At 61.8% G+C, this 25,153-nt stretch overlaps 1 protein-coding gene across 6 annotated transcripts in view; it reads left to right on the top strand.

Moving 5' to 3' along the window:
• The window catches only part of ITSN2 (intersectin 2), a 47,866-nt gene that overhangs the window by 7,779 nt on the left and 14,934 nt on the right, over window positions 1–25,153 (top strand). For 3 of the 6 annotated variants that reach the window (XM_056824911.1, XM_056824909.1, XM_056824916.1), the window contains exons 2-17: window positions 4,167–4,211; window positions 4,401–4,493; window positions 4,612–4,675; window positions 6,442–6,605; window positions 7,262–7,465; window positions 7,556–7,652; window positions 8,141–8,280; window positions 13,696–13,759; window positions 15,394–15,531; window positions 15,794–15,879; window positions 15,979–16,229; window positions 21,440–21,589; window positions 22,723–22,863; window positions 22,937–23,024; window positions 23,846–23,985; window positions 24,996–25,076. In XM_056824911.1, the coding sequence (XP_056680889.1) occupies window positions 4,184–4,211; window positions 4,401–4,493; window positions 4,612–4,675; window positions 6,442–6,605; window positions 7,262–7,465; window positions 7,556–7,652; window positions 8,141–8,280; window positions 13,696–13,759; window positions 15,394–15,531; window positions 15,794–15,879; window positions 15,979–16,229; window positions 21,440–21,589; window positions 22,723–22,863; window positions 22,937–23,024; window positions 23,846–23,985; window positions 24,996–25,076 (1,929 nt within the window). In that variant the 5' untranslated portion in view covers window positions 4,167–4,183. The remainder of the gene's footprint in view (window positions 1–4,166; window positions 4,212–4,400; window positions 4,494–4,611; window positions 4,676–6,441; window positions 6,606–7,261; window positions 7,466–7,555; window positions 7,653–8,140; window positions 8,281–13,695; window positions 13,760–15,393; window positions 15,532–15,793; window positions 15,880–15,978; window positions 16,230–21,439; window positions 21,590–22,722; window positions 22,864–22,936; window positions 23,025–23,845; window positions 23,986–24,995; window positions 25,077–25,153) is intronic. The other 3 variants (XM_056824914.1, XM_056824922.1, XM_056824919.1) reach the window with 1 other exon arrangement.

Below are 25,153 nucleotides of genomic sequence, written 5' to 3'. Positions count from 1 at the left end.
AGGATCAGAGAGTTGTCAGCCTGGAGGTGTGTTCTGGGTTGGGGGAGGCCCCCGTCCCAGGCTCTCTCCACTGCTCCCCCCGCCTGTGCTTCCTGCCCCTGAAGATGAGCCACTGTGGCAGTGCCCTGGCCTTGGTGAGGAGCTTTGCCTGATTCCGTGCCAGGCCCTGTGCTGAGCTGGAGGGCTCCCGGCCAGCCCGTAAGGAGCGAGCCGTCACCGGGCCGGCTGCAGATGAAGGCGGGAGGCTCGGGAAAGCCGTCCTCTAGAAGCCGGGACTTGGAGGGGCCGGTGGCCGAGGGGGAGGCCGGGATGCTCCTAGAGGTCCCCGGAGCTGCTGCCCGTTACTGGGCAGCTTGGATGGGGCTCTGAGCTCAGACGTGGCCTCAGCGGCTTGCTCGCTATGGCACCCGCGGCACAGCGCTTCTCCCGTTCGTGCCGCCTCCGTGAAATGGGGCTCGCAGCAGCACGCACTGCCCAGGGAGGCTCCGGACGGCGCGGGCCGAGAGGGCCGGAAGCGGACGTCCGCTCCCCGTGGGAAGTGGGCAGAGACAGGAAGACGGAGAGGCTGGGAAGCAGGAGCGCTTGGCGGGCTGCTGCCAGTTAGGGCTGGGGAGGCAGCTGGAGAGACTTCGGGAGGGAGCCCGGCGGGGTCTCGGGGCAATCAGGGGGGCTGGGGAGGCTTGACTTGGTTCCCGGAGGGTCCGGATGAGGGAGGCGGAGAGGGCACCCGGCCTGGAAGACAGCTGGAGGTGCCTGAAGGAGGGGCGATTAGGCGGTGCCCGCCGTGGGCCAAGGAGGAAGCAGTGCTGTGATGATTCAGACCAGGCCATTCCGGGCATCGGGCGGGCGAGGCAGGCTGGCTCAGGAGCGGCTTCCTGTGCCTGCTTGTGCCCGGGCGGGCCGGTTGGGAAGGCAGGAAGTGAAGGACGCTCCCAGGAGCAGCTGGGCGACGGGCTGGACAAAGGCGTGTGGGCAGGAGATGGAGGGACGTGGGCCAGGAGCGGCAAAGAGCTCGCTTCGTCGGGCACGAGGTGGGAAAGGGGATCGGCCTGCCCTTGCCACCCCCTCCCGGCCCACTCTTGCTTGGAGCGTCTTGCCCGCAGCGCAGGCTGCCATCCGGTGCCAGCCCGCCCCTTTGGACGTCCCGCACTCCTCGGCTGTGCACAGTGGCCCGTAGCCCCCTGAGGGCTGACCGTCCTCGCTCAGCCCCGGCCCTGGCACCCTGGGCCGTTCCCCACAGCCTTTGCCAGGCTACGAGGAGTAAGAAGTCCCGCTTTCCGGTCCTGCAATCAGCTCGCCCCCAGGAAAGGGCGAGTCCCCGGGCTGCTGCGGACGCGCCTCTTGTGGCAGCCCCGAGCGGGGGCTGCCCGGCTCCTGCTTGTGCCCAAGGACTCCCGCAGCGGGTCGCCGGTCCCTCCCTGCACCCTTCGGGAGCCCCAGCCGGGGTGCTCACCAGCTGCTCGTCTGTTCCGTCGACTCCGTTGTGGTTGTTTTGGGGAGGGAGAACCCTGGGCCCGGGGGGAGGCGGAACGATGGTCCCCGTCAGGCGGGCAGAGGGCACTGCAGGCCCGGCCTCCGGCCTCTCCAGGAGGGCTTCCACGGGGCTCTCGTGGCCCTTCTTGGCATTGGCAAAGCCGGCCGAGCAGGCACGCCTGGGCCTCTGCCGCTCCCCGGCTCTGCCCTAATCGGGTTCGGGGCCTCGGGGAGCCCAGGCGGCCGCCTTTGGGGGGTCCACGCCGAGCACACGAGCCCCCTCGGCGCCGGCCGAGGCTGGTCCAAGACAAGCCGCCAGCCTTGGGCTCCGCTAGCAGCGCTCCAGGAAGCCTTTCCCGGGGGCGCTTTTCCCATTCGTGGGCTCGTTTTCCCTCCCCTGAGAGAGAAGCAGGCCGGGGGCCTGAGCCCGGCGCCCTGCAGACCCCCCGGGGTCGCCAGAGCTGCTCCCCCGCGAGACGTCGCTGGGCGAAGGGCCGGGGGCCGGCCCGGGCTTCTCCCTCAGCTGCCCTGGACTCGCCGTGCTCTTGCTTCCCTCACCGCCTGCCTTACCGCCAGCCCTGTGCATTGGCTCCCGGGCACGAGAGGGCCCTTCGGTGACTTGCCCGGGGCCGTCCGGCTGCTCGGCTGCCCCTGTAGCCGGGAGCCCCCCAGTGCGCGCCTGCTCAGTGGGGTCAGGGGCACCCCTGGGCCTGCAGGCCCGACGCTTCCCTTCCCTTTCTCTCCTGAACGGGGCCCTCGCTGCCCAGAGGGAGCAGTTGGGGGTGAAAGGGCTCCGGGGGCGCCCCGAGGCCTGGCTCCATGAAGCGGCTCAGTCAGGCAGCACGTCAGGGCCCTCCCTGCAAGGAAACGGCGGCCAAGCCCTCGGGTCCCTGCCCCAGGCAGCCCTCCTCGGAGGAGCCCGGACACAGGGGGCGGAACACCCCCGGCGCCGGAGCAGCGCAGGTGGGGCCCCCGGGGCTGCCCATTGGCCGTGGCTTGGGTTCGAGAGGGAAGCTAGGAAGAGCTTGAAAGCCGAACAAACCCCTCGACGTCCTGGGTCCCAGGCAGAGGGGCCGCGGGAGGGCCTGAGGCCAGATGGGACCCCGGCCCCAGGACCCCGGCCCCAGGCCTGGGGAGAGGCATCTAGGGAAGTGGCCGTGGGCCTGCCGTGGGCCGGAAGAAGGCGCTTCTGCCTTGGGGAGCTTCTGCTCTAATGGGGGAGGAGCCAGGGAGGCCCGCTACGAGGCGGCACAGAAGGGGCTTCTGAGATGGAGCCGGGGCGCTCGAGGCCCCCTGAAAGGGAACGCAGAGGCCGCTGAGTCAGACCCCTTCGGTGGGGGAGGCCCGACAGGGCGCATCGCTGTCTCCCTCCAGGCCCGCTTCCGCCCTCCTGCTTGGCGCTCTCGGGCCCCGCCGGCCCCCTACTTGTGGGGCCCCCAGCGGGCCACGTCTGCCGGAAGAGATCCCGACCCCTCCTGCCGTGGGGGGGCTCCGCCTCTGTCACTGGGGCGGGGTGGGTGCCCCCTCCTCAGGGGTTGGGGTGTTTGGGGCTCGAGAGAGAAACACGGGCTCCAGGGAGATGGGAGAGGGTTGTGGGGGCGCCCGCCCCGGGAGGAGGAAATGCCCGGCCCCGGGTTACTTCCCTTTTCTCCGCCGCTGCACTGCCAGGTGCAGAGCAGCACCACCTAAAACTGGAAGCGGGGGGTGGGGGGGAGGCACGAGGGGGGGGGTGAGGGGCGGGGCGCGGGGGGCTCCTCCCCTCCCCGGCCCTTCAGATGAGCCGCAGCCAGCCGGGGCGTGCCCAACAGAGCTTGGGGTGACCCTCAGTCCGGGCTGCTGGTTGGCTGAAACGTTGTTCCAGTCCCTCGCCGGGACAGCTGTTTTCTGGCATTTCCCCATCCCGATGCCCCTCCCCCCCAGGTTCCGCCGGGCTTCCTGTCCCTGTCGCTCCTGCTATGAGGGCCGACACTCACGGCTCATCCGGTAAAAAGGCCCGAAGGGAGCAGGGAAGGGCGGCCCGCTTGGAGCTGCAGCCCGGACTCCGGCCGGGAGTCACCTTTTCCTAGGCCGGACCTTTCAGCTTAGAATCGAGGGCTGGGCAGTGTCCGAGGCCGGATTGGAACCTTGCTTTGCCGATGACGGCGTCGCCGCGCGGCACTCCTGGTTCCCGTCGCGTCCTCGTCCCGCTCGCACGGCCCTCCGTGTCCAGGCCTGCCGCCATGTTTGGGCTCGTAGGGCCCTGGGCCTGGTCCCAGAGGAGCGCCGGCCCGTGCCCAGCTGCCCCCGTCAGGCCAGGCTCCTCCGTCGGTCCATGCGAGGCCGCGTACACGCCCAGGCAGGGAGGTGCCCGGGGAGGACAGAGCATCTCCTAATGGGCGGCACGGAGGGACCGAATCAGGCCCGACGAGCAGCTTTTCTCTCGTCCCAACTTCCTCGTTTGTTTCTGGGGCGCCCCCCTCCCCCCCTTTTCTGGCCTCTCCGCCGTCCTGGGGCGTCCCCCAAACTATGCAGCCGCCTCCCTCTGCCTCGGCTTCCCCAAAGCCCAGTGTGCCAGGTGTCCGCTCTGTGCTCGAGAGCCCTTCCCAGGCCCCTCTGCTGCGGCCCAGCTGGCTTTTCCCGGGTCTCCCCCACTGGCAAGCTCACCAGGAGGGCTGGAGGGCCCTGGGCGAGCCGTGTGTCTGTTCACCTTGCAGATGGCCCAGAGCCCGCCATGGCCCAGTTTTCAGCCGTGATGAATGGTAAGCCTTGGGGGGGGGGGGGGCTTCCTCCTCTTGTTGGGCAGCTGGGGGGGCTTCGTGAGCCCTGAAGGCCAGGGACACCCTCAGGCGGGCCTGGCAGGAGGGCCCGTGCCCAGCCTTCCGCCCTCCACCCCCAAGTGGCGCAGATGCCCCAGCGGAGCTGCCGCAGCCTCTCGCCCGTGTCTCTAGGGGGCCCCAACATGTGGGCGATCACGTCCGAAGAGCGCACCAAGCACGACAAGCAGTTTGACAGCCTCCGGCCTGCGGGGGGGCACATCACAGGTCAGTGTGGCCCCCTCTTATCCCCCGCAACAACGCTAGCTCTTCCGCTGGGCCTCCGGGGCCCCGGCCGCCCCTCGATGGAAGCTGGGCGGCTCATCTGTTGTTGTTTCCGCCCCAGGTGACCAGGCACGCGGCTTCTTCCTGCAGTCCGGCCTTCCTGCTTCCGTGCTGGCCGAAATATGGTAACGCCCTTCCCTTGGGGTTCCTCTGTGAAGGGGCGGGAGGGCGTTGGGGGGGGCGGGCCTGCTGGAGATGATGGTTGGGTGGCAGCTGGGGGGATCCCCGGAAACGTCCCTCAGGCCCTGGAGCCTTCTCGCCCTCCTCGGTCCGCCCAGCAGCCCTTGTCCTGCTCTCGGTTGGGCTGCCCTTCCGGCAGGGGAACCTCTCGCGTTGGGGGGCGCCAGTTCTGCCAGCTTTAATTCATCGAGAAAGTTTCCTCCTTCCATCTTTTTCCTGCCTGGTTCCTGGGTTCCCCCCACTCTTGGCCCCTTCATCCGGGCTATCGGTGTTTGATGCCAGCCATTTGTGGGCACGGAGCGGGTGCCGGCCGGGCGCCAGGCCCCGTGCCGCGGGAGAAGACAGCTCTTGCCCTCGAGGAGCTGCCCCTTAGCCCAGGCCTTGCAGAGCGTCCTCTGCAGGGGCCGACATGCCCGGCCTATGCCCAAGAATGCTCGAAAAGCGCACCGGGAGGAGCCGCCGAAGAGTGTGCGTGGCCGGCCAGCGAGAGGGAGGAGCAGGAGCCACGTCTGGTCTCGGAGAGGCCTGCCGGGCCCCGAGCCGGGCCGCGGGAAGAGCTGAGGCCGAAGGCTGGGCCTGGCCCGAGGGGCGGAAGACGGGCCAAGTCCCGGCCCCGCGGCTCTGCCCAGAACATGAGGTGGGCGGCCCGGCTGAGGAAGGCCGGGGCCTGAGAGAGCCCCTGAGCTCCGAGAGGGCCGTGCCCCAAAGGAGCGAGACGCAGAGAAAGGGACGGGCCCGAGCCTTCGCCTCCCTTCCCGCGTGCAGCCCCTGCTCCCTCCGGCCACCAGGGTTCCAGGGAGGCAGCCAGTGTAGACAGGCTCCGTGAGGAGTCTGCCTGTTGGAAGGAGTGGAGCCTTGGTTCCAGCTGGGGCTTTGGGGGGAGCCCGGCTCTGGGTCCTGCCCTCCCCCCCGACAGTGTGACCATCGTCCCCGGCACCTGGTCAGCTCCAGCTTTCCCTTGCCACAGACGGCTCTTAAAAGCTCTTGGCCGAGGGAGGAGGCGTCCTGCTGGCGGCGTCCTTAGCCCGTTCTGGCTGTCCCAGGGGGCGGAAGAGCAGATTGTGTGGCGCTCGGTCCGAGAGGCCGGAACCGCTCCATCCCCTCCCTGGCGGGCTCCGAGTCGTGGCCCCTTTCCGTGTGGATTCAGGGCCCCTAAATTCGGCGTCTGGGGCTCCCTGGGCTCTTCAGATTTGGGCCAGCCTCTCGAAGGCTCTGCGGGCGCGGGGACCCCCTCTGCTGGGGGGTGTCCGGCGTCCTTGCCGAGGGCCACTGAGGGAGCTCCGTCCCGCGTGGTCAGCTCTCTGACCCCCACCCCGCCCGGCCTCTCAGCCCCGCACTGCCCTCTGACCACTGTCTCGCCTCTTGGACTCCGCGTCCAGTCAGGCCTGTCTGCGCTGCTCTGCCGACTAAGTGCGCCCAGGCACTTCGGGGGGATTTGCCCTGGGGTCCCCCTCTTGGGGCCCAGCGTCTGGCCTGCGGGCCGGGCCCAGAGAGCAGAGCTCGGGCTCAGTGTCGGCCACCCGAGGGCGGCTGCCGAAGGAACGCTTGGTCCGGGCTGCGCGCAGAGTCCTGGGGCGGGGAGGACGCGCTCGCTGCTGCTCAGGAGGCTCCTGAGGCCAGAGCCGGGCGGCCCGGGGAGTGTCCCGGGGGCCTCCGCTGTGGGGGGGCCGGGCTCCCTCCCGGTAAGAACGCGTGTGTCCTCTGCTCTCAGGACCCTCTCGGACCTGAACAAGGACGGCAAGATGGACCAGCAGGAGTTCTCCATAGCCATGAAGCTCATCAAGCTGACGCTGCAGGGGCAGCGGCTGCCTCCGTCCTTGCCCCCCGTGATGAAGCAGCCGCCCGTGTTCTCTCCCTTGGCGTCCGCGCGCTTTGGTAGCTCCCTCTCAGCCCGGCAGAGCTTGGCGGCGAGGCCGAGGCACCGGGGGGAGGGGGGCACCGGGACCCTCGGCCCTCCCCCCGCGCTGCCTCTGCGCGCGAAGCCCTGCTTCCGAGGGGCAGCCTCGACATCAGAGTGGACACGAAATGTCTCCTCGGGATAAAGCCCGCCCGTGCGGTCCGGGGCCCGAGAGCGCGAGGGAGCTCGTGCCGAGGCTGGCCGCTGGGGGCCTTCGCATCCATTGGGCTCCCTTTCCAGCCTGGGCCCACTCGCGGGGCGGCCTGTCGCCTAGAGCCCGCTCCTGGGGAAACGAGCCTGCCTCCGCCGCAGCTTGGCCCCCGATGCCAGAGCCTCCCTGGGTCGTGCCTCGCCGAGTCTCGCTGGCTTCCGGCCTCCTGGCCCCCCAGCCCCGCGCGGCGGGAGCTCCGGAGGCCTTGAGCTTTTCGGTCTCCCCTCCAGGAGGCGAGAGCGCGGGCCAAGCTCCCCAGCCAGCCTAGGAGCCCCGTGAGCCACGGTCCCAGCCGCCCCCGCTCCCGGGCAGCAGGCAGGAAGGCGTCGGGGGCTGGCGGGCTCCCTTCCGGGGCTCTCGACAAAGCAGCGCTGCCCCTGCCGGGGTCTTTACTCTTCCCTCGGTCTGGTTTGTCCTCCACAGGGATGGGGAGCATGCCCAATCTGTCCGTGCCTCCGCCTGGGCCTCCCGCCGCCCCCCTGGCCCCCGGGTCCTCCAGGCCGTCGGCCGCCTCCCTGCCTCCCTTGGTGATGCCTGCTCCCCTGGTCCCCTCTGTCAGCACGTCGTCCTTACCCAATGGGACGGCCGCTCTGCTCCAGCCGCTGGCTGCCCCTTTCTCCTCCGCGAGTGAGTGCCGGGGTGCGGTGGCAGCATTTGGGGGCGCCCCGGGGGAGCGTCCGGCGGGGACCCACGGTGCCGTCTGCCTTCCTTCCTCAGCGTTGCCTCACGCACCGTCGTACGGCCTCTTGATGGGCAGCTTCGGCGCTCCCTCTATCCAGAAGGCCCAGTCTCTCATTGACCTGGGATCGAGCAGGTACGAGCCTGCCCGTTTGACTTCCGAGGTGGGCGGGGTGAAGAGCCCAGGCTTTGTTCTGGGGGTCATCTGGGCTTCGGTGGGCCGGGAGGGCTCCCCTAAAGGCAGCGTTGCTGAGGCTGTTGGTCGGCGGGAACCAGAGAGAAGCCTCGGCGCTCCTCCTCCCGAAGCCCCAGACGTCCCCCAAAGTCTGTCATAATCGCCACGCGGGGCCCTTTGGGGCACCCTTTCGGTTTGCCAGAGCAAAGTCTCCCTCCCTCTCGGGGCTGATGGCGAGCCGCGCTGCTCCTGTTTGTAGACAGCGACGGGTTCGGTTTGGTGTGCTGGTGAGTGCTCGGCCTCCTGGGACCCTCCCGTCCGAGGTTTCCCTTCCAGGGAGGCTGGGCCACTGAGCTCGTGGCCCTCCCTGTGCCCCCGCCCTGCCTCTGGGCCCCCACAGGGAGGGCTGCCATTCAGGCAGCAGGCATCGGGGGCCCTTCTCCCCGCAGCTCGACGTCTTCTACCGCCTCCTTGACGGGGGGCTCCCCCAAAGCTGGAGCCTCCGACTGGGCCGTCCCACAGCCCTCGAGATTGAAGTACCGCCAGAAGTTTAACAGCTTGGATAAGGGCATGACCGGCTACCTCTCAGGTGAGCAGAAGGTCCTTCTCGCTGCTGGCGGCGTGGCAAAGCCCGTGAGGGCTCGATGAGGGCAGCTAAACCTGGCCACGCTCGTTTCTTTAGAACGACGAGCGACTCGTTTGTCCAAATACGACTTTGGCACACAGTCAGGAGCCTCGTTGTTGTTCAGGCGATTAGAGATCAGATGGAATCCGTGTGGCCCATTGCCAGGTGGAGGGCGCCCTAGCTCCTTGGAGGCCCAAACAGCTTCCTTCTAAGACCATCCCACTCCTTTGCCAGAAAGTCCATACGAGGCCTCACTTCCATCCTGAAGTTCCTTAGCTCTCAGTGCTGGATGGGCGTGGAGAATGGCCTTGGGTTCGAGGTAGAGAGGGGTGGGCATGGGATTCATCACAGATGCACTCGGCTGCCCAGGTTGCCCATAGTCTGACTGGCACAGCCCAACCAAGGCATGGCCTCCTCACACTCCCCCTGTTAGCCCTAAGAGGAGGAAGAGCAGGGAAGGGAGGAGGCATGTTGGCAAGTATGGTGGCGGCTCCTGAAAGCCCTTCCCAGCTGGCTCCTCCCTCTGTTCCCAGTTTCCTAGCACAGAATCCAAGCGTAGGGTCTCTGCCTCTCCGGTGCCTGGCACTACCTGAGGGCAGCATCAGCCTGTTTGGGTGGAAGGTAGGTACGGTGGGTGAAGAGGAGTAAAGGAGAGCCAGGCGGGGTGATGCGAGGAGAGGGGCCAGGGGAGCTTCTGAAGATTTTGGACTCTGAGAACTTTGACTTCCATGACTGGGGAGACTAGATTTCCCTGGCCAGTTAGTTAGGAAGCTCAGGGGACAGCTGGGGAGCGTTGTCAAAACTGAATTTAGTCTCTAGTAATAGAAATATTATATTTTTAAAGGTTTGTTAAGGATTGTTAGAAATCAAGGATACAAAATAATAAACCACGTGCCAGGGCTGATTAGCCCATCCAAAGCCTCCTTACTACATCTCGCAAATGGCCGAGCAGAGAGAGCTTGTGAGCATAGAAGAGGGCAAGGTGGGGGTTGCTGCCAGTTTAAATACTAATTGTGATCTCGCCCAGGTGGAGACTCAGGTGAGATTATAGGGAATTCTGGGAAGTACTAAGGACTTCTGGGGATTGAAGTCGAGGGTTCAAATCTCCATTTTACAGTATCTACACTTTATTTATTTGTTCGTTCATTCATTCATTCATTCATCTTTTGTCTAAGAATCATTGAATTGTCTAAGAACTGTGAATTGGTCCCAAGGCAGAAGAGTGGTGAGAGCTAGGCAATGGGGGTTAAGTGACTTACCCAAGGTCATATAGCTGGGAAGTGCCTGAGGCCAGATTTAAACCCAGGACACCCCCATTCCCCCATCTCTAGGCCTGATTCTCAATCCACTGAGCCACCCAGCTGCCCTCAGTCTCCACATTAATAGAAGGAAGGACCTGGATGTGGGTGGGCTTTGGAAGAAGAATCAGCCAGTTGTAACACCCAAGTGGGTACTGGAGGTATAGGAGAGAGAGGAGTCAGAACTGGGTAACTCCCATGACTTGTGTTAATGGTGACTTGAAGGTTGTTGGTATCCTCAGCAGAGATGAGTTTGGGAGAAGAATTGGGGAGAGGGGGGGGCTCTGCCTTCTTAGATATTGTAAGTTCTAGATGCCACAGGATCCAGCAAGTAATTAGTGTGAAGAGCCTGGAGTCTGGGAGAGGATCTAGGATTGCATATTTCAGTCTAAGGGTCATAGGAATTATCCTGATAAAGGAGACCATGAAGTGGTCCCAGCACCACCTCATGGGCAGTGGCCATCCAGCAGAGGAGGCCCAGAGAGCCTTGGTCCTTTTCTGGTTTAATCATAGCTGCCAGAGTCTCTGTCTGTCCAGTGGGCATACTCTTCCAGAACTGGCATTGAAGGCCCTCCCCAGCCAGATTCTCATTGCATCCCTGCTGGCACCTTCTGTTCTAGCCCAGATAGATTGCCCACCCTTCTCTGCTTCCTGTCTGGGGGCCAGTACCCAGTGCCACTAGGCCAGCATATACTCACCTTTGACTTGCCAGGTCCCCCAGGCAAAGGCAGGCTTTTTGAGTGGAGGAAGTTCTCTTTTGGGTGCTATGGGATGGGCCAGCCTCCCACAGGGGATGGGGTCTTGGAGGTGGGATGGTGTCAGCAAAATGATGAATGGGACACAGCTTGCGCATTCACAGGATAAACTGCTCTGCCATGGCTGAGGCCTGGCTTTATTTTATACCCTCATGATCACACATCTACTTGGCACACAGTTTCATTCTCAACATACATGTTTCCATGGAACCTAACAACAGACAGGAAGCCATGGTCAATGAAACATTGTTGCTAAGTGCAGGATCAGAGGGTAGGATCAACATGGCCCAGATATAGGTTGGGGAATTCAGAGCACAGATTTGCCAGAAGTTTTTATGCCTAGACAAGAGGGTCCTATCTAAGTGTGTATATACGAAGCCTTAGGTTTAATTTTGTAAGTGGGCTCTCCTGGTAATATCCTGGGGGGACAGAGTGGGATGTCTGTATTACCCCTGCAAGCATGTTGCTCTCATCTATTTTTCCTGGAGCCAATTAAGAATAATAATCATGGCAATTCCAATAATAAGGGGATGTTAATAAGGAAAGTCACTTGGTGGGGTTTCAGTGGGTGTTTCCATCCTTCCTGGGGGCTGCTTTACAGTCCCTGGTTTCCACGTGGACCGTGTCAAACAACGTGGTCTGGATGACTCCCAGCATTTGGGGAAATGAAGGACCTTGAGGATCTAACATGTTTGACTGTTCACTCTCAGGCCTGCTCTGTGCATGCACAAAACACCCTTCTTCCAAGGTGCTGCCTCTGATCATTTGTTCCAAGAGTCTGAGAGTTGATCCTAATTTAGCCTTGACACTGATGGTGACTTGTCTGTCACCAAAGGCTGGCTGTGGCCTAGGGGAAGGGCAGGGCCAGACTCTTGTCCCCACAAGCTTATTGGGGAAGCTCTGGGTGGGTGGGGGGATTCACTGATTCATTCAGTGGCCATTCAGTGAGTGCTGCTCAGGTCCCTGGGGCAGGGCATACAGACACCAAAAAGCAGGAGAAGAGTCTTGGCTCTGGAAAAACTAAGATCCTTTTGGCAGAGATCAGCAGATGGGTAGGAAATCAAATGTATGAAGATATGGAGACTGCTGTGGGGAGCAGGCTGGGTTTCTTGTAGGACAGAGTCCTGAGTGCTGAAGGAGAACAGAAGGCCTTCTTCCAGGAGGAGGTGGAGGGAGAGAAGGGAGCAATGGATGTGAGGCAGGAGAAGGTCGTGTGCGTGTGTGTGTGTGCGTGCGCGCGTGCGTGTACATCCACACTGTGGAGTGGGCCCCCCAAGATGGGCTGCAACCACACTGCATGGTGGGTCCCCAGAGATAGGCCACAGCCCCATTGTGCGGGGCTTTACCATCCCAGCTGAGTAGTGGCATATTGGTTGCTGTAGGCAAGAGGGCACTGCCAATACTTCTTGGGCAGTGGTAGCCTCTCTGAAAAGGAATCGGGGACAGATGGGGAGAAGGAGACATAGGTCAGAGTGACACAATGGACTCTGGCCACTGATGGGGGAGGAAGCAGACAGAGAAGTCAAGGGAGATGCGGAAGGTGACGAATCTGGGCGCATGGAAGGATGATAGGGCTTTCAATAGAGAGAGGGAAGTTGGTTTTTTTTTTTTTAATATTTTCCCATGTTTACATGATTCATGTTCTCTCCCTCCCCTCTTCCCTCCCCCCTCCTGGAGCTGACAAGCAATCCCACTGGACTATATATCTATCTTCACTCAATACCTAATCCCATATTATTCCTTTTTGTAACAGAGTAATCTTATAAAACCAAAACCCCAAATCCTATCCCCATAGAACCAAACAATAAATCATATGCTTCCATCTGTGTTTCTGCTCCCACAGTTCTTTCTCTGGATGTGGTTAGCATCTTTCTCCTAAATTCTTCAGGATTGTCCTGGGTCATTGCATTGCTGCTAGTAGCAAAGTCAGTTACATTCAATTGTGCCACAATGTATCAGTCTCTGTATACAATGTTCTCCTGGTTCTGCTCCTCTCACTCTGCATCAGTTCATGGAGGTCTCTCCAGTTCACATGGAATCCCTCCAGTTCATCATTCCTTTGAGCACAATAGTATTCCATCACCAACAGATAGCACAGTTCAGCCATTCCCCCGTCAAGGGACACCCCCTCATTTTCCAGTTTTTTGCTACCACAAAAAAAATGCAGCTAGAGAGATTGCCCAGTTGTTTTTTTTTTATCTCTTTGGGATATAGACCTAGTAGTAGTATTGCTGGATCAAAGGGCAGGCATTTTTTTAAAGCCCTTTGGGCATGATTACAAATTATTCAAGAGGGAAGTTTGGGAGAAGGTTGGGCTTGGGTACAAGGATGGCATGGAGTCTGAGATCCCTGCTAGCTTGGGTCTGGAGCCCACGAGAGAGAGTAATTAAAGGACCATAGCAGAGATTGTTAAACTTGAGGGTGCCGATGACATTCCCCATTCAGATTCGCTCAAATTCATTCACCACCCCTTCCAAGTTAGGTGGTGTGCGTGGCATGAGAATGTAGAGAGGGAAGAGAGCCTAGCTGACCTTGGAGCTCATTCCCAATTAGTGGCATGGTGAAAGGATCCTGAGAAGGGGCAGCTATGGGAGAAGCTGCAAGAGAGCCGGGTTCTGAAGACCAGGGAGAAGAGAAAGGAAAGGTGACCAGGGGGATGGTGGAGCAAACCTCGTGAGAGCCAGGGAATGCCAGGAGAGGAGTCTGGCTGTGAAAGGGTAGCAGATATATGGCAGTGGCTGGAGAGGATGTGGGCTTGGGCCCAGTGAGGCCAGTTGGGAGCCTGAGTAGCATTCTGTGATGTGGCTGGTCAAGTTGGCACAGACATTTTCTGTGCTTCAAGAGATAAACTGAGCCAAACCCAGGTCTCTTCCTCTGATTTGGCATGCACTTGGCTAGTTTAGACTAAGCCCTGACTTCCTGTTTGCATCCTAGTAAACCAAGCTGGGGTTTTCTATACAGATTTGCTGAAACAGCAGTGGGGATTGGCTATTTGCCTCTTCCCGGTATTTGTGGCTTGAGGGAAGGCTCTGGCTTTGGCCCTGCCCCTGGGTCCTCTGCTCAGGCTGGCCCATTTCTGGGAACCAGACGTATGGCCTGGGCACAGGAAATTCTTGGAATTAGAAGAGGCCATTACAGCCTGGGATATTTTGGGAGAATTGAAGCCTGCTGGGTTAGGGTTAGGAGATAAATGGCTTGTCTAGATCAGGGGTGGGAGGGAGGGGGCTTCTCCAGACCTCTAATGGGATGCTGTGCTTCTCTCCACCCATGTCTCAACTACGGCTGCACCATCGTGACCGACTGTTCTGTCCTGTCTTGTCCACCAGGTCTCCAGGCTCGGAATGCCCTTCTCCAGTCCAACCTCTCTCAAACCCAGCTTGCGACTATTTGGTAAGTTTGCTCATTAATGGGGAGATCTGGGGAAGTTGTTCTGCAGAGCCCTTCTAGAGCAAACAAGAGATGCCTGGCTCACCCCCAAAGGGGGTGACTTGGAAGTAAATGGGACAGATGGTCTGGCTCTGTGATCTGTGGTCCCTTAATGAATTCCTTTGGGAGTGTTAGTAGCGTTTTGTTTTTGTAAAGTGTCTCATGGTGACCAGGAGCACCACTGAGCTCACAGACACATATGGAGATATGTGCAGTTAGGGTTGGAAATGCCCAGAGCCCACGGAGCCTCTCACCCCCTCATTTCTGTGAGGGTGCTGAGCCTGCCCACCCTCTAAAAGGGAAGCTGCTTGCTCAGAGCCACCTCTTAGAGGAATGAAGTCTCTGAAGTGCCCAACTCCACCACCATTCTGGGAAACTGATCACCAGTTAAAATCAGCAGCTGGGCTCTTAGGCCAGACTGTGGTCCTCTTTGGAATGAGTCAGGTTGGCCTTGAGGCCTTTGGGACCTTCCTAGCTCGGCCCAGGCCCAATGTGAAGGCAAGGAAGTCCAAGTGTTAAAATTAATGGTTTGGCTAAATATATGAAAGTTATAAATCTTTTATTTACAAAAGAGGTGGAAAGAGTGAAAGCAGAGGAATACGAACGGGTAGAGAAGATATTAGCCTCTCTAACTAAATTTTGATCCTGTGCTTGGCTCAGCCAGGATTTGTTAACCTTCGACCAGAATTAAACTCTCTCCTGAAGGCAGGAAAGGAAAACCAGCTATCCACTCAGCCAAGTTCCCTGTAAGAGGCAGATCAAGGCAATGACTTGAGCTGAAGATGACTCCCGAAGCCGACTACCTTCTTGGGGTGACTCCTCTTGGAGTCCACCCTCTCAGCCTCAGATTCTCGGGGCCTTTTATAGTAGCTTCTTGCCTCCTCCTCTCTTCACAGGGCCAATCACAGCTTCCCAGGGGTTCGCAGTTTCTGAGGGTGTGAACTTTCTTGGGGATTCTTAACAAGTTTCTCACTGATTGAGTTTATCTTGCTGGCTTCTCACCTGGCACTAGGTAGGGTGTGAATTCACTAAGTGGTTTGCCAGCTCTTCCACCTAGTTCAGGCTTGTGTGGATTCAATCACAAGGCGTGTTACTTAAGATAGGCAAAGGGAACAAAGGATTCTGTCACAAGGGTGAACTCAGACTAGGCAAGGGAATGAAGAATTCCCTTTTCCCAGGAGCTCTGGTGGCTCTGTGGCCGGCGATGCCATTGTCCGCCAGCCTTTGCTGAAGAGACATTGTTTGGCCAGCGGTTAGTGGGTGCCAGAAGGAGCCACGGCACTGGCCCAGGCACCGGAGGAGCGGGGGCAAGAGCCCAGCGAGCTTGACCCTTTTAGAGTTGATTCGGCTGCCAGAGACGAAGAAAGACCTCACGAGACCGCCGGCCGTTTCCCTTTGTTCGATCCTGTCCTAGAGGCACCCAGGGGGCTCGGCGCGGACGCTCAGTGGGCACGGGGCTTGGCCTGTGCCAGGGACCGTCAGGCTGGATGGCAGAGCGGGAGGCCGCAGTGAGGGTCCTCGGGCGTCGAGGGCAGCCACGGCACCGGGCTGGGTCAGGGGTGACTTTTTGAGGCTTTCTGAACCCGAGCTTCCTTCAGGAACCTGGCCGACGTGGACGGAGACGGTCAGCTCAAAGCCGAAGAGTTCATTCTGGCCATGCACCTGACCGACATGGCCAGAGCTGGGCAGCCCTTGCCTCTGACCTTGCCTCCAGAGCTGGTGCCGCCTTCGTTCAGGTGAGTCGCCCCGGGGGCTCCTCTCGCGTGGATGACTGACCGCACTGACCTGCTGATCAGTCAGGGTCTCGAGAACGCCTGGACGGCGCCTCGTCCGCTCGGGAGAGAGCAGGGGCAGAGCGGAAAGGCCGTGGCCCCCTGCCATCTCGGCTCGTTCAAGGGAGGGGGAAGGCCGTGTCCGTGGGGGAGGCCGAGGCTGGGGAGACTCGGGGGGGGGGGGGCGCTCGGCCTCCCGCGTCCACCTGCTTCTCGTTCTTCCTAGAGGAGGAAGGCCTGGGGACTCCCTTAACGGCACTCAGCCCTGCTGCGAGAGGCCCCAAGAAGAGCCGCCCCAGAAGAAGTTGCCAGGTACCAGGGGGCCGGCCGGGCCTCTGGGGAGGGGCCTCGCGGGGCGGCTGCCGGGGCGGGAGGGGCAGGGGGGGCGCTCACCGCCCTGTGCCCGGGCAGTGACTTTTGAGGACAAGAGGAAGGCCAACTACGAGCGAGGAAACCTGGAGCTGGAGAAGCGGCGGCAGGTGCTGCTGGAGCAGCAGCAGCGAGAGGCCGAGCGCAAGGCCCAGAAGGAGAAGGAGGAGCTCGAGCGCAAGCAGAGGCTGCTGCAGGAGCAAGAGTGGAGGCGGCAGCGGGAGCTGGAGAAGCAGCGGGAGCTCGAGAGGCAGCGGGAGGAGGAGCGGAGGAAAGAGCTGGACCGACGGGAGGTAACGGGGCCGGGCTGCCCTGGGCGCCGTCCCCTTCCTCTGGCCCCTGCCCTCGGCGGCGGAGAGCCGATGGTTCTCCGGTGCCCGCCCTCCCTGTTGGTGAGAGCTGTCGTCTTCCCCCTAGACTGCAAGCTCTGGCAGGCCGGGGGCCGCCTTTTGCCTTTCTCTGGGTGTTCTTGTCCATGGCCGGCACACAGTAGGTGCTTCATGAATTGTGATGGCCGACGGACCGATGAACTAGTAGTGGCCACCAGGCGGTGGGCAGGAACTCCCTTGTCAGAGGAGGGAGGGCTTCCCGGCGCCACCCGCTCTGCCTCCCTTGTTGGCGCGGGCCCAGGGCTGCACGAAGACAGCCGGCCCAGGGGTGGGCCCTGGCTTGGGCCTGCGCTCCCCCAGGCTCTGATGACGGCTTGCTGTGACTGGCTGGCGTCTCTGCTCTCTTGGCACACCGAGCCCGCGGCTGTGAAACGTTCTGGGCCTTCTCTGTTGGGGCGGAGAGCTTCTCGGGCCGCAGCCGTCCCCCCTCCATCCCCTCTCTTCGAGTCCCTCGGCCCGGGCCCAGGCCCGCTAGAGGTGGACCTTGTGCCTGGCTGGGACGTTTCTTTTCTCCTTTTCTTATCGGCTCCTGAAGGGAGCCCTGCGCCAGCCCGTCCCGTTCTGTCCAAGCTCCTTTTGACGTCAGGAGCCGAGTCTGAGCTCGGTCCAAGCCACGGCCTGGACGCTTGGCTCTCTGTCCCCTCTGCGCCTGCCTCGCTCCTGGTCCTGGCCCTCTTCCGCCCCAGACCGTCACGCAGTCGCCGTCTGACCTCTCCCCTCAAGTGAACCTCGTGGCTTCTTTAGGGCCCTTTCTCTGAGGTGGGCAGCCGAGAGCTGAGGACACGCGATCTGCTTCTGGGCACTCCTGGCATGGCGTTCCTGAGCTTGCCGTCCCGCAGGAGTCCATCCCCAAGACGTCTAGGTCTCTCGGACGAGCCGAGTGAGGTGGCCATTGATAAGCTTCCCTAGGAGGCCCTCTAGTGGAGGCGTCCTGCCGTGGGAGCCCCAAACTCCACCATTCAGCCAGCTCCCGCTCTCCCCATCTTTCCATAAGAATGGCATGAAAAGCTGTGTCGGGGCCGCTGGTGGCTCAGGGAGAGGGTGCCAGGCCTCCTGCGTTTAAAGCTGGCCCCAGGCTTTCCCAGCTGTGTGGTGCCGGGCGAGTCGCTGAACCTCCATTGTCCAGCCCTTCTGCTCTTCTGCTTTGGAGCCACTGCTTAGTACGGCTCCCAAAATGAAAGCCAGGTTAAAAAAAGAAAAGAAAAGAAAAGCTTTGGCGGCCTATTGGCTAGAGTCGAAGTAAACCGCATCATCCAATCCATCCACCTAGAAACCTCGACACAAAGGAAGATGAGGTGGGGCTGTTGTGGATGTAGCCCTGCTGGCTCTTTGGCGTTTTGGTTACTGGGGGAGTCCTGGACCGAGCAGGACAAACAGCTGGAGGAGCCCTTCCTGCCTTTGCTAGCCAGCCCAGGGTCATCCTCTTCCTCCCTGAGAGAGAAGAGCAACTGACTACACTGTCCCGTCTGGCCCGAGCCCCTTCTGTGACCTTCCCCTGTTCTAGGAAGCAAAGATTTAGAGGTGGAGGTCAAAACCAAGGACAGGGGGGAGGGAAGGGACTTACCTCTCTTGGCACAGATGGCAAAGCAGGCTGTCTGGCTCCTGATACAGCATTTCTTCTCTCCCCTGCTGGATTGCCTCTGGCAGGGCCCTTTTCCTTCTCCTCTTCTCCCACACCTGCTGTCTGTGTCTTTAAAAATTCAGCCCTGAGGGGTTGGGGCACTAGGTGCCTCAGTGGCTTGGGAGCCAGGCCTAGAGGGGAAGTCCTGGGTTCCAATCTGGCCTCAGACACTTCCCAGCTGTGTGACCCTGGGCAAGTCACGTAACCCTCATTGCCTAGCCCTTACTGCTTTTCTGTCTTGGCACCAATATACAGTACTGATTCTAAGATGGAAGGTGAGGGTTTAAAAACAAAACTTTCAGCCAGGAGGCAGCTAGGTAGAGCTCAGTGGAGAGAGAGACAGACCTGGAGATCTGATCTCAGTCATTCCTTGACTGTGTGACCCTGGGAAAGTCACTTAAGTTCCATTGCCTAACCCTCACTGCTCGTCTGCCAGGACTGATTCTGAGGTGAAAGGGAAGGGAGGAAACAACTGTTGATGAAGTACTTAGCATGCATCAGGCCCTGGGCTAAGCACTTTACAACTTTGACCTGATTGGATCCTCACAAGAGCCCCATGAGGTAGGAGCTCTTACTGTGGCACCTCAGTCAAAGTCTGGGCTCAGATTCTAACCTTGGCATCTGCTGTCTGTGTGATCTCCTTTCTGGGCCTCAGCCTTTGCACCTGTTCAAGATGTTCTCCAAGACCCTCTGATAAGTCGCTTCCTTAGTCTTCATAAACAACGGAGGCAGTGCCTAATGCCCTTCTAGTGCTCCAGCTCTGTGGCGCCAACTGTCTTCTAAACAGTTCAGATCATAGCTTATCCATGCCACAGAAATGCTGCTCCAGAGGCCAGCCTTCAGAAGGAGGCCAGGGACATTGGATCAAAGAGGACATGGGAGGGAATGAGGTATAAGAAGATTGGAAAGGGAGGGGTGCTGGGTTGTGAGAGGCTTTGAAGGCCAAAAAACACACATTGTTTTTGCTCCTCAGGGTGATAGGAAGCTGCTGGAGATTGCTGAGCAAGGGATGACATGACAGAACTTGAGCTTTAGGAAAATCACTTTGGTGCTTAAACTAAGGATGGATGGACTGGAGGGGGAAAGGCTCAAGACAGGCCCCCCATAATAGTCCAAGCATGAAGTGATGAGAGCCTACAACATGGTATGGGCAGTGCCAGAGGAGAAGAGGGGGTATATTGGAGAGATGCTGCAGAGGTGCCATGAAGGTGAAGTTGATCAGAGAAATGTGAGAAGATAAAACTGACCAGAGATGCAGTGAAGGTGAAACTGACCAGAGATACAGTGAAGGTGAAACTGATCAGAGATGCAGTGGAGGTGAAACTGACCAGAGATGCAGTGGAGGTGAAACTGACCAGAGATGCAGTGGAGGTGAAACTGACCAGAGATGCAGTGAAGGTGAAACTGACCAGAGATGCAGTGAAGGTGAAACCAACAGGCCCTGGCAAGAGTGAGCTTCTCTAGCTAAGGACTGCTTCTTGCCTTCTGTATCCCTGGCACTTAGCATGATGCCTGGCACATAGTAGGTGCTGCATCAATGCTGACAGAGAATGTAAGCCTTTTCTAACTTCTTCCAGACCTGAACCCATACAGACAGCTCGGGACAAGGTGGCCTGGCCCTCCTCTGTGGACACCGTGTCCCATGCTTATACCTCATTACAAGGTTCCCTCTTAAGCTCCACTCCACAGCCCAGAAGGTGTCATTGCATGCCAAGAATCCCAAGTCCCCGAGGGCAGGAGCAGTTCACCGGGGCCGCTGACCTCCAAAAAAGAATGAGGTTTCAGGCTCATGAACGTGCCAGAAGAGCCTTTTTGTGGCATTGTCAAGTGTTCCTGAGGCTGTAGAGTTGGCCTCCAAGTGAGCTGCACAGGGGGGCTCCAGTTCAATCTTGGACACATGCTGGCTGAGGGACCCTGACAAGTGCCTGAACATTTCAGGGCTTCTGGGCAGCCATCTGTCTCTGAGGGTAAGGAGGACAAAGGAAGGCCCCTGGGGATGATCTGCTGCACCAAGAGCATGGGTTCTGAATCCCGCCTACCCCCAACTAGTGACTCGTCCCGGCTGCACCAGGGGAGGTCCGTCTGACTAACTGGAAAGCAGAACAGAATTCTTAACAGCGGAAGGAAGGCATGGAGACTTCAGCCAGCCCCCACGCCTTTGCCAACAGAGCAGATGGAGGAGCCTTCCTTGCAAGTCAGTGACAGGTGAAGATAGGCCTGCAGCCTCTCTCCCTCCCAGCCTCGAGTAGATGGCCAGGAGTGGCTCCAGGCACAAGTCAGCTTTGCTTTATTCTTGCACATCTTTTCCAGCACCCCACCCAGTGTCTGGCGTGGGTACGTGCACATCTACATGGATGGGAACATCCACGTGTAGAGAGAGAAGAGAGTTCACAAGAGCTCTCTGTGAATGCCGACTTAGTGATCCCCGAGGAAGCGGGTGGTGAGTCTTCAAGCTGCCATGAAACTCGGCAGGGAAGGGCACCAGAGTTCCAAAGGAAGAAGACCAGGTTGAGGCGAGCGAGCGAGAGGACGGAGGGCAGGTGGGGAAGCCCACTGAGCCCGCGGCAGAAGTGAGATTATCGGACGTCCCCCCAAACCCAAGCAGGACATAAAAAGTAGAGACGAGTTCAAGACACGGACCCTCAGGCTGACCCAGACCTCCCACCTCAAGACTTCTGCTGGAAATACCTCTGCTTACCATACCAGGAAGTGCCCGAATTTTCCTCACGACAGTTCCATGCCTCCAAAGGCAGGGGAAAATTCTAGCCCCCTTCGAGGGGCAGCGAACGTGGGTGGCTGAGAGGATCAAAGGCAATGGGGGAGCGCCTGGGTTCTGAGAAGGGACAGGCACAAAAGCATCCTGTCGGGCGCCCCCTGCCTCCTCTCTTCTTCCTGTCGTTTTTGTGCCCTTGGACAAGTTACTTGATCTCACTAGGTGTCAGGTTCCTCCCTGTCTGTGGGGGTCGTCCCAGCCCCCGAGGGTTTCAGCCAGGTCTCCCCTTGCTTTGGGGTCGGTGGGCCTCTTCCCTTCTTCCATTTCTTCAGTGCTGTGTGGTCGGCACCGGCACGTCTGGGGCCATTTGGGGTCTCTTTAGGATGATGGATTTTCAGAGCGGTTGGACAAATGGGTTCTGCCAGCCCTGCCAGCACAGTGTGCCGCCTCCGCATGACGTGCTCCCTTGGGGTTCCTGAGGACGTGCCATTGCGAGCAGCGGGACTTGGTGGTGATTCTTTGAGAACCGTTTGCTCTTCTTGGCGCTCGTGCGCTCGGGCTGGGTGTCGCTCTCGACGTCCTCCCGTTCGGCCTCGGGTCCGAGGCTTCTTTTCCTCCCGTCCGCGCCTTCCCTCCTTGTCCTGTCTGCCTTGACTTCAGTTCAGTCTCTTCGTTGGGCCGAGAGCCCTGCCGTCAGCCCAGACTGCTCGTGGCAGGACGTCGGGCTGACCGCGGTCTGGCGGGAGGGTTCATGGCCTCTCGGCCTCTCCTTCCTCACAGGCTGCAAAACAGGAGCTGGAACGCCAGCGGCGACTGGAGTGGGAGAGAATTCGGCGCCAGGAGCTTCTCAGTCAGCGGAACAGGGAGCAGGAAGAGATCGTGCGGCTGCAGACGAGGAAGAAGGGTCTCCACCTCGAGCTGGAGGCCCTGGTGAGGCGCTGGCGCCGGGGAAGTGGACCCAGGCCGGGGGGCCAGACACGGGTCTAGACACGTTCCTCGGAGGGAGCCGGGCTAGGGAACTCTGTGGATGCCTGGAGCCGGGCAAGAGAGCCAGACTCGGGTATTTAGAGGCGCTTAGGGAGGAGGGGAGCCAGCCCTGCGCCTTGACGCCAGAGGGACGGGGGCAGTGGGTGCTGCGTGGAGTGGCGCGCTCTCCAGTGAGAGCCAAGATGAGCCCGGCGGGCACCTTCACTGGCGGCCCCTCGGGCCTGGAGTCTTCTCCTCCCTCCTCCCATCAGTCATTGAGCCCCTCCTGTGTGCCAGGCACCGTGCCGAGCTCTGCCTCCTGAGGAGACACGCGTGCATCCAAATGAATCTGAAACCATTCACCCCAGAGGGCCCTGGCCTGAGGGCTGCCTGTAGGAGGCGGGCTTTTAGTGGGGCTCAGCGGTGGCAGGAGAAGAGGGAGCGTTCCAGGCCACAGAGAACGTCCACACACCGGACACGGACCATCCGGGGAGGAAAGGGGGGAGGAGGCCGCGTGGCCGTGAAGGGCTCCGAGTGCGGCAGGCGTAGGGAGCCTCTCGGCCTCGTCACACCTTGCTTTGTGGGGCTGGAGCGGGGAGAGGCTGTCAGAATAGCCCAGGCTGGACAGGGAGGGGTCGGAGCAGGACGGGAGCACCCGAGCGAGAAGGGGATCGCGAGAGAAGCCACGGCAGAGCTCAGCGGGTGGAGAGAGGGGTGCGGCCGGGGAAAGAGCACGGCCTCTGCCACGGCCGCCCGGATGTCCAGTGTGAGGAGAGGCCGGGCCAGGGCAGCCCGGGAGCCCGAGGGAAGGAGCACGGTCTGGGGGAGGCGGGGCGTGCGCAGTGACCAGAGGGCCCGGCCATTAGCTGTGGTGACCCGGGTCTCTGGTGGCTGCGGGGCCGGAGGCTGGAGCCTGAGGGCAGGCGTGGAGTTGAGCCCCAACGGGCCGAAGAGGAGGCCGGCGAGGCTGTGTGTACAGGCAGGACGGGGGTCTGAGGCCCTTCGGGGGGCCGGGGCCGCCTCCTCCGGGAAGTCTTCCCTGCGCTCACCCGGGCCAGGGCTGCCTCGGCCGGCCGTGACTCTCGGCCTTTGGACAGGGCGGCAAACAGCAGCAGATCTCGGGGCGCCTCGAGGACCTGCGGCTCCGGAAGCAGAGTCGGAGGAGCGAGCTCGAGGCTCTGGACCGCCAGTGCGACCTGGGCGTCGCCGAGATCCGCGAGCTCCAGCAGCAGCTCCAGGTGAGCAGCGGCCGGCCCGGGGCGAAGGCGAGCCCGTCCGCCGACGCCGACGGCCGCTTCTTGTGTCCTGAAGGAGTCTCAGAAGCAGCTCGTGTTCCTGGTGCCCGAGAAGCAGCGGCTCCAGGAGAAGGCGGAGCACCTGCAGCCGGACAGCTCGGCCAGTGAGTCCGGGCCCCTCCCCAGCCCTGGCAGGGCCCTTCCCGGCCCCCGGGCCGGACTCCTTCCCTTCACTTCCCTGGTTTCACAAAGCGGCGGGAACGCGCCTTTGTGCCCGCCGCCCCCCAGACCGGAAGTCCTTTGTGCCCCCCTTCCCCGCTCTGACGAGGCCCCCGTGTCCCCGACTGCGCTCTGCCCCCTCGGCTCCTCTTCCCGGCGTGGCCCCCGCGCCTGGCCTCCAGGCTGCTGCCGTGGCATCTCCCACGAGGAGGCAGACAGCGCTGGGAGAGGCTCGGCCTCGGCCCAAAGGGCGTCCGGCCTCGCCGCTCCTGCTCGAGTCGGAGGAGGGACAGAAGGCTCTAATCCCGCCCAAGGTGCCCCCTGGCTGCGTGACGGCGAGTCACCAGACTTCTGGGGGCCTCGGTGTCCCCCCGCATAAAGGGAGCGTCTGCGCTCCCTGCCTCGCCGTCCGGCACGCGCAGTTTCCCGGCCGCCCTCGTAGCTCGCCGGCCACAGGCTACCCCACGTGCCTGCCTTCTAGGGCGGCCCAGACAGGCCTCTGTCCGGGCCCCTCCCGCGGCGCCTTCCCGGGCTTGTCTCTTGGGACAGACCCCGACAGCACCGTCCCCCCTTGGGCCAGCCTCGGAGGCTCTCCGGAAGGACAGCCCCAGGCCAGGCTCAGCTTGGGCGGCTGCTGCTCTCCTTTCTGGGAGAGCAAACCGAGGCGGCCGGAGGGTCACGGCCTGGTGCAGCACCCGGGGGCGGCCCTCCGCGGCCCCCGCTTCTCGGGGCTCCGGCCCATCGCTGTGTTGCGCCTGCCTTTCAGCTCCGGGCGTCGGCGCCGTCCAGCAGAAGTCTGCCGAGAAGGAGGGTCTGTGCCGGAGACTGAAGGAGCAGCTGGACGCCCTCGAGAGGGACACGGCCGCCAAGCTCTCGGAGATGGACGCGTTTAACAGCGAGCTGAAGGTAGGCCCCGCGCCCGCCCGCCCGTCTGCCTGCCCGCCCGCCCACTCGTCTGCCCGCCCGTCTGCCCGTCTGCCCGCCCACTCGTCGTGCCCGCCCGTCTGCCCGCCCACTCGTCTGCCCGCCCGTCTGCCCACCTGTCTGCCTGCCCACTCGTCTGCCCGCCCGTCTGCCCGTCTGCCCGCCCGCCCACTCGTCTGCCCGCCTGCCCGCCCGTCTGCCCACCTGTCTGCCTGCCCACTCGTCGTGCCCGCCCGTCTGACGGCCCACCTGCCCGCCCGTCTGCCCGCCCGCCCACTCGTCTGCCCGCCCGCCCACTCGTCTGCCCGTCTGCCCGCCCACTCGTCTGCCCGCCCGCCCACTCGTCTGCCCGCCCGTCTGCCCACCTGTCTGCCTGCCCACTTGTCGTGCCCGCCCGTCTGCCGGCCCACCTGTCCACCCGCCTGCCCACTCATCTGCCTGTCTGCCCGCCCGCTCCTGGCTGCCAAGCCCTCCTGTCTTCTCGCCCGCCTGCCCGCCCGCCCACTCGTCTGCCTGCCCGCCCGCTCCTGGCTGCCAAGCCCTCCTGGCTTCTCGCCCGTCTGCCCGCCCGCCTATCTGCCCGCCCGCCCGCCCGCTCCTGGCTGCCCACCCGCCTGGCTTTTCGCCCGTCTGCCCACTCGTCTGCCCGCCTGTCTGCCGGCCCACCTACCCACCCGCCCGCCTGCTCGTCTGCCCGCCCGCCCGCCCGCCCGCTCGTCTGCCCGCCCGCCCGCCCGCCCGCTCGTCTGCCCGCCCTCCTGGCTTCTCGCTCGCTGCCCCTCAGGGACGTGTTCCTCGTGGCTGGCCGCGCACGTGGGGGCAGCAGACGCGCCTTCTCCTCGGCTTGGTCTGCCGAGGCTCTCGGAGGCTCCCCGCGGAGGGGGCCGGAGCGGCCGCTGCCGGAGGATCGCCCGCTCGGGCTGCCCCGGGAGGACGGTGGGGGCCGGCGGGCGGCCCGGCTCAACCGGCTCTCTGTCTGCCTTATTTTTCAGTGTGTGACTATGGATGACTGTGTTCTGCGGTGCCTTTTGTCCCTGCTCAGCTGCCTCCACCACCTCTTCCTCTTACTTAAGGTCACTTTCTCCGACCACGTCTCGGCTCTCTCTGCCTCTCTCTCTGCTCGCTTCCGTCGCCTTCTGTCCTCTGGCTC

The sequence above is a fragment of the Monodelphis domestica genome, chromosome 1 (assembly GCF_027887165.1).
Source record: "Monodelphis domestica isolate mMonDom1 chromosome 1, mMonDom1.pri, whole genome shotgun sequence".
Classification (NCBI taxonomy): Eukaryota; Metazoa; Chordata; class Mammalia; order Didelphimorphia; family Didelphidae; genus Monodelphis; species Monodelphis domestica.
The sequence above is the reverse complement of the archived record's forward strand: the minus strand, read 5'-3'. Positions and strand labels throughout refer to the sequence as shown.